Source organism: Cystoisospora suis (assembly GCF_002600585.1).
Source record: "Cystoisospora suis strain Wien I chromosome Unknown contig_6576, whole genome shotgun sequence".
Taxonomy (NCBI): Eukaryota; Apicomplexa; class Conoidasida; order Eucoccidiorida; family Sarcocystidae; genus Cystoisospora; species Cystoisospora suis.
Window position 1 is genome coordinate 1 of NW_027159363.1, and position 8,057 is coordinate 8,057.

Genomic DNA, 8,057 nt, shown 5'->3' on the forward strand with positions numbered 1-8,057 from the left:
AGAAGAAGGAGAGACGGATATGCTGGAGATTCCTCTTGGGTCTGTGACAGACGGGAAGGTCGTGAGGGTATCGATTAAGGAAGGCCAACTCGTCACGAAAGTAGGAAAAGGAAAAGGGAGGGTTAACAATGAATTGACGAGGAATACTAATCAAAAGAAAATAGACGAAGAAAAAAAGAAAGAAAGAAGACAGACAAAGAAGACAAGAGAAAAACGGAAGACATCTATCTGGATAGAGAGACTGCTATGACAACATATGCATGTCTACCGACAGATAAAAAAGAAGAGAAATGCATCTTTGTCTGTCGTTTCTTCGTCTACGATTTGGATTGAGGCATTTTCTTCATTGGAATGCATGCGAGAAAAAGAAAGAAACGAAGCACGAGAAGAAAAGAGAGAAACACGGCCGTCTCGCAAACCAAAATGCCGCTCGTTCATAGCCTCGAGATGTCTGTCGTCTTTCATCTCCCAACAGGAGAGAGACAGGGAGAGATAAGAGACAGTATCTATCGATTTGAAAGAAGAAACAGAAGAAAGAAAGAAGTTATCTAGAACGATTTACGAAAATGTCTCAATGATCAATCTAAAATCTCTCGATCTCTCCTAACTCTTCCCTTCACCGTCTCCACATCTTTCTTTAACTTTCTTTCTTTCTGTTTTCTCTTCCCATGTCTTTTTCATTATGTTCTCGGTGTCTGGAGAGATCTTTTTCGAAACATGTATAAAAAGAGGAGGAGAGAAAGCAGCGACTGCTGTCCTATGAAACTGCATGCATTTTCTTCTTTTTCTTCTTCGTTCTTTCCTGCTGAGAGAGGGAGACAAGCCTCACCTGATTCTTGCAAAGTAAGAGAGATCCACTTCTCATCATGATCTCTTATTACTATCTACATTGACTACGGATACATACACACATCTATACATGCGCACATGTCTATGAATGGATATACACTCCTATGCTCCTCATCTCCACCACAAAGATCTACACAGACAAAGACAATGAATGAATGAGTGAACGAAGAACTCTCCCTCCCTCTCTCCCTGTCTCTGGCTCTACGGGTCTCTTCTTATTGGCTTTTTCATTGTTTTCTTCTGGGGAAGCTTGTGAATGAAGAGAAAAGATAAAGAAAAGACGATTCTCCTTCTCCTTCTTCTTCACGCCTGCATGCATCTTCTGCACTTGAAGTGTATGGGGTAGTACGAGTGCGGGCTTGAAAGAGAGGAGAGGATGAGAGACAAGGAAATACCTACACTCTCACCAGGGATCATAAGAAGGAAAGAGAGGAAGAAGAAAAAGATGAAGAAAAAGAGGAGAGAAAGTTTCCCTATGACTCATAGACCTGCTACATACACATGATTCGGTGTGGATGATACATACACACACATATCTCGCCTACTTCACGAACGCGCTTTCTTCCTCACTCCTTTCTTTCTTTCTCACTCTTTCTTTCATATGTCTAGATCTAGGATAAGAGAGAAAAGAAGCCCCAAGGAAGAAAAAAAGAAGGAAGCCCGAAAGAGAGAGAAGAGAAGACTTTGACGGAGAAGAAGAAGAAATGCAAGAGACGTCGTCGTGTATGTTGTCTTTCTCATTGAATTTTCTTCATCTTCTAGAGATTGCTCTACTTTCGCCGTGACCACGGGCCCTGCGACTTTGTCTTGTCATGCTTTCTTCTTTCTTTTACTTCTATTTTCCTTTTCTTCTCCATTCTTCTTGTGAAGAAGACTTTCTTCTTTATGCAGGTCATCTCTCGCAATCCTCTCTCTGGTACTTCCCCCCCTACGGCTCTTCCCTTCAGGTCGCTTTTTTTCATCGAAGCCTTCTTCTTTCTCTTTCTTGTTTGTCTTCTTTTCTTCTTCTTCTCCTTCTTGGTCTCTCTTCTGTTCAGGTGAATGATACTGTCGATCTGACGAAGAAGAGGGAGAAGAAGAAGAAAGAGACACCTCTCCTTCGCAACAGTCTACAAACTGACCATCATCCGGTTCCTCTTCTTTGCTCTTATATAGACCAGTCTTACGAGCAGAAAAAGAAGAAGGAGAGGAAGAAGAAGCTTTGGTCATTTTTCGAGTCGTTACGACGAGGACCCTTCTTCTCTCCTCTTCCTCTTCATTCCTAGAGTCTTTCCTCTTCTCCCTCCTATGCTTTCCACCTCCACCTGCATGCATCTCTTCTCCTGCCATCTTCTCCTTTGCTTCTTCTTTCTCGTCTCCGTTTCCTCTTCTCTTCTTCTCCTGTCTCGCCTCATTGCCAGCTTCTCCTCTTTCAACCGCAGCACTGGGGAAGCTTCTTTTCTCTCTCTTTCTCTCCCGGTCTTTCTCTTCTTCTCTTTCTTCTTCTTTTGCACTTTCATCGCTGCCTCGTCCAAATCCAGGCGGAGAGGATCGATTGCTCTCTCTTTTCATCTGCCCTTGACCACCAGTAGTACTTGAAGAAGAAGACGAAGAAGGCGCCTCTTTATGATCATTCTCTGCCCCGGCACCAACAGAGAGAGAAGAGGAAGAAGGTGGCGATACCAATAAGGATTTCTTTGCTTTTTGCATCGTGATCGTCTTTCTATTATCTGTGGGTCGCTTTTTTCTTCTTTTTGTCTCTATAGCAGACTTTTCTTTGAAATATCTTCTTCGATCCTTTTCAGCGAGTTGAATCCAAGGAGTCTTTTCCTTGAGAGAGAGAGCTCTCCATTCTTCAGCGATCTTCTTCGTGAACTCAGCGTACATCTCTCGAATAGATACAGCATTTGCTTCCTGATTGAGTTGGCTCGGCTTCGTCTCCTTCTTCTTCTCCTCTCTTTCTTCCTCTTCTTCTGCATTCTTCTTGTTCTCTCTCTTCTTCTCTTCGCTCTCTGGGTGAGGGAAAGAAGGATCAAGCTTCTTCTTCGTCTTGTCTTTCTTAGGATCTTCTTTTTCTTCTTTACTTGTCGACTTTGATCTTTTCTGAGGGGGATGCAAGGAGACGTCTTTCTCTTCTCTTTCATCTCCTTTTCTCTTTCTTGGACTCTTCCGAGGAGAGCCATCAGAATCCCTCTTCTTTCTCTTTTCTTCTTCTTTCTCATGATCTTCATATTCCTCTTTCTTTATCGGCTTGTTCGCCTCTTCTTCCTCTTCTTCTATCGGAGAGTGAAGAGTAGCACCCTCACCGCTATCTTTCTTCTTCTCCTGCTCCTCTTCTTCATTCTTTTCTTTTCGAATTCTTGTGCTTCGTCTTAATGAAGGTGTTGCATCTCGGTCTATGAAAGAAGGAGAGGATTTCTTCTTTTCTTTCTCTCTCAGACTTGTCCCCATGTCCTTCTTCAGATCTCCAGTGTTGCTTGCATGCGATCTTTCCTCTTCCTCTTCTAGATTTGGAGAGATTCTCCAGTTTCTTGCCTTTCTTCTTCTCTCCTCTCTCTTTCTTAAACCTTCCTCGGGAGAAGAAGGTGGCAAGGAAGAAGAGCTTTTCCCTTCATACCTACTGTTCTTCTTCTCCATCTTAAGTTCCTCTACAGATCCCTTCTTTCCGTCTCTCTCTACCAGATCACCTTCTTCTAGGATATTCTTTCTTTCTCCTTCCTGTGAATTAAGAAGACTCGCGCAAGAGCTTACAGATGGACAAGAGGAGGAGGAGGAAGGAAAGGTCTCAGCATACATTTCTCTTCTTCTGTGGATCGAATAGAGAAGATACGCCGTCATAGGTCGCTTAACAGAGGAAGACGATTTCTTCTTTCGTTTCTCTAGATCCTTCATTTCTTTTCTTCCTATTGAAGTGGATGAAGAGAGATGAGGGTAGTCTTTTCTTCTGCCTTTGCCTCTTTTTCTTTCATATTCTCTTAGGAACTTTTTCTTCTTTCTCTCGGCCTCTTCTTCTGCGGCTCGCTGAATAGCCAATTCTTCTCTATAAGGAACATGCACAAAGTTGGGGTCTTTATACTTCTTTCTAAGTTGCTCTAGTTTCTTTTGCTTAAAGGCCTCAGGACAGTTCTCCGCCTATCACGCACAAAAGAAGGGATTGCATGCGAAAGACAACAATAGAACATATTCACACTGTCAGATAGTGAGAGAAAGATACACCCACAGATACATAGACCACAGATAGGTAGATAGATAAGGAGAAAGATATAGACCAGAACAGATAGATAAAGAGGCACAAACCGATGAATGGAGAAGGGAGAGAGATAGATAGAGAACAAAGGAAAGAAGAGAGAAGAATTGAAGTTGAGAAGGAAAGTAAAGAGAAGAAAAGGAAGAAGAACACATGATCTCTATGCTGTTTTGCATGTTCGGTTGCCTCTCTACCTGTGAAAGTGGTCTATAGGAAGAGAGACATGTGCATGGAGAGAGACAGGCTGCAGAACACCGAGAGAGAGAGAAAGAAAGAAAGAGCGTGAAGAGGAACAAGAGGAAAGAGAGGAGATGCTTTTCTTTCTTCCTCCTTGTTCTGCTGCACAACTTACTTGTTCTTCCAAGTTATCTAGCCAATAGGTTTTATCGTATGGAACAAAAATCTCTTCGCCATATTGGATGTCTGCTGTAGCCCTCAGAAAGACCCGCGTCCGGCCTAGCTCATCGTCGTACCTATGCAAAGAGAGAGAAGAGAAAGAAAGAAAGAAAGAAAGAAGACAAGAAAGAAAAGAAGATGAGGGAAGAGAGAAGACTAGGATTCTTCTTGTTTACTTCTTTGCAACTCGAAGGAGAAGAAACACCTTCAGCCTCTCATGCACATGAAGAGGGGACAGCTAACACGAGAACAGACAGATGGATTGATAGAGAGAAAGATACACGTCCACAGCAGCAGTCTTTTTCTTCTTCTCCTTCCTCTTCTTGTCTTGTCTTTTATCGTGAGCTAAAACGCCTCTGTTGAAGAATGATTTACTTCTTGTCTTCTTCTTCTTCTTGTCTACGTCGCATGTCTCAGATTCTTCTTTCTCTTCATCTTCTGACCTTTCTTTTGCTTCTCTCACACGGGAGACCCTCGACGCGAAGAACTTGGAGAAGAGAAGGAAAGACACAGAGGGGAGGAAACAACGGAGAAATGAGAGGCGAAATAACACCTACAAAGACACTCTTTCTTCTTTCGCCTCTCCTAGACCCTTGGGGAAAGAGACTAGCTAGCCCAAAACTCTATCACGGCCACAAGCAATGAAGAAAAGCAACATAACTCCTCGACAGTCTCTCAACACTCTTAGAGAGTCACCATCTGTCTGCTCTTTTCTTCTTCTTCTTCATTTAAAACGCCTTCTTCTTATCGTCGTCGTCCTATAGTCTCACGTCTCTTACGCCTTGCTTGCTGCTGCTGCTGTGGCTGTTGATGATAGGTCTCTCCCCCACTACCCGAAGAAGAAGAAAAGAGAGAGAACGAGAGAGAGAGAGAAACTTCTTCTGCTGGAAAAGCTCTTTCTTTTCTCGCAGTGACAAGAAGAGGAAGAAGCGTAAAAGAAAGAAGAGATGTCTTGTAACGGCAAATCAAAAAGAACACATCCTATGTTGCGTCACGACTATGAAGATCATGAAACCCCTGTGAGAATATAAGAAGAGAGGGAGTGATAGATTGAAGATAGATAGATAGATTGAAGATAGATAGATAGATTGAAGATAGATAGATAGATTGAAGATAGATAGATAGATTAAAGATAGATAGATAGATTAAAGATAGATAGAGAGATAGAGGGATGCACGTGGGCGATTAGTGAGTTCTTTCTTACCTCAGTCTCTATGTAGGCATGGGTAGGAAGTTTTGCATTCTTAAGTGTTTCGTTACACCGAACGTAGAGATTTAAGATACTGAAGAAGAAAGAAAAGACCAGAAAGGAAGAGAGAGAATGAAAGAAGGATCTCTCTTCATATCAAGAAGGACTCTCTCTCTCTCTGTCTCTCATTCTCTCTCTATAGGGATAGGTTTTATCGTGTCTATACATTCTTCACGCCTTCCTGCGATAGAGAAATAGATAGACATAACGATGGATGGATAGACTGAAAGAAGAGAAGATGCCGAAGTGACTGAGAGACACACCCCAAATCCCACCTTGAGTGTATATCCTGTATATAGGTGTGTATGTACACCAAGAATCGAGAGAAGAAAGCAAAGAGAGGAGAAAAGGTATGAGCGAGGAATGGAAAATCTTCTCTCCTCCTCCTGCTCCTTGTTCTCTCCCTACTAAAGAGACCAAAGCGAAGAAGAAGAAGACCAGAAGCCATGCACAAGTCAAACATTCTTTCTCTACGTAAAAGACACGAGGAAGAAATGAACGTTCTTATTCTTCTTTTTCCTCTTATCATGAGGATAGAACTCTAAAGAAGAATAGATACATACACAGAGAGTGAATGAACGAGGAATCGTACTGTTGGAGACAAGAGCTTAGCATACCATGAAAGAGCAAAGGAAGACGAAGAAGAAGAGACAGAAGGAGAGGTGCCATCACCCCCAGTCCTAAGAGCTGCTGTGTGAAGTAACAAGAAAGAAGACTCATACGGCACTAGACCAAACAGATATACATAGATATCTATATCCATATAGATACGCATATATATCTATATATCTATATATTCTTATGGTACTTTGAGGGAGTGAGACGAATTTGGTATGTACCTAACTCTCTTTATGGAAACGAAGAGAGCTCTCATTGACCCTATTCCTCATACCTAATTACTCAGCTCCCTAACACGATTCGGCATACATAGACATATACATATATACAGATAGATATATGCATATATCTATATATGTATGATGTGTCCTCTTACTCGCGTATAGCATGTTTCCGTCCGGTGTCGATATCAGAGGAATAAGCGGAAGAGAAGAATTGCTTAATAGACGTCACGACAAAGCCCACATGCAACAAGCTCAGGCGACTCCACAAGCTACGAGCTAAAAAGAAAAGAAGAAGAGAAGAGGAAAGACAGAAAGAAACAGACGCTTCAATATCGACCTTTGTAGATTCAGGAGCCTTTCTTTTCAGTCCAGGAGAGAAAGAAAGAAAACCCTGAGCCCACTAACTCTTCCTCCTCCTCCTCCTACTGCAAGTTCATTTCTCTCTCTACGGTGCCTACGAGCAGATGACTTTCATAGACAAGAGCCTTCTTCTCATTGTCATATCGCGCTCTCTATCTCTCCATATATCTTTCGTGCTTCTGAACATGTATATGAATCTATCCATCTATCTCTATATGTGTCTAGCTATCTGTATATCTATGTATGGCGAAACGTTGAACCAGCCTTCATAGCCCTCCTGTGTATCTACAGGCGATTCAATATGTACAGATACATACATACAGGAGGAAAGATATAGATATGGATACATAGGGTATGCATACATATGTATATATAGATACACATCAAGAAAGAGATGCACACCGAGACATATGTCTATCTCTTACTCTCTCCCTCTGTCTCCCTTTGAAGATGCAGACACTATTCACTATGTATACAGACACATAGATAGAGATAGATAGATCTAGTCAGAGAGAGATAGAGATAGGTAGATAAGTGATAGATGAATAGAGATGTGCCATCATCCAAGACACGAGCCCTGCAAGGAAAGAGGAAAGAAAGAACGGTGTACTCACGAAGGCTGTAAGGGCAATACTCTCGAGACCTCTCAATGGCATTCATGCAACCTGTATTCGTCAAGAGCTACACAAAAAGAAAAAGAAGAAGAAAAGAGGAGAAGAAAATGACACCAAAGAAAGACAGAAAAAGAAAATGAGGATAATGGAACACCCAGAGATCCATTCTAAAAGAAAATAGCTCAGTACGGAAGAAAGAAAGAAAGAAACACATACCCTGCCCGCACCCTGTCTCTACCTCTATCAAACACATACTGATCTACTACGCAAATACCCTTCTCTGCACACTCCTATCTTTAATCTATCTATCTATCTATCTATATCTATCTATCTCCTTAGATCGTTCACTCCCTATCTATCTATCTATCTATCTGTCTCCTTAGATCGTTCACTCCCTATCTATCTATCTATCCTTAATCTATCTATCTTTAATCTATCTATCTATCTATCTATCCTTAATCTATCTTTAATCTATCTATCTCTAATCTATCTATCTTTAATCTATCTATCTATCTATCTTT

At 41.7% G+C, this 8,057-nt stretch overlaps 1 protein-coding gene across 1 annotated transcript; it reads right to left on the minus strand.

Moving 5' to 3' along the window:
- Positions 1 to 162: 162 nt before the first annotated feature.
- On the minus strand, positions 163 to 7,854 carry CSUI_010031 (set domain containing lysine methyltransferase kmtox). The gene is made up of 6 exons (XM_068070138.1): positions 7,537 to 7,854; positions 6,715 to 6,838; positions 5,676 to 5,754; positions 4,753 to 4,958; positions 4,428 to 4,548; positions 163 to 3,960 (listed from the first exon to the last, which is right to left on the minus strand). Exons 1-6 carry the CDS (start codon positions 7,580 to 7,582, stop codon positions 1,660 to 1,662), a joined length of 2,877 nt encoding a protein of 958 aa, XP_067917886.1. The 5' UTR covers positions 7,583 to 7,854; the 3' UTR covers positions 163 to 1,659.
- Positions 7,855 to 8,057: the final 203 nt, after the last annotated feature.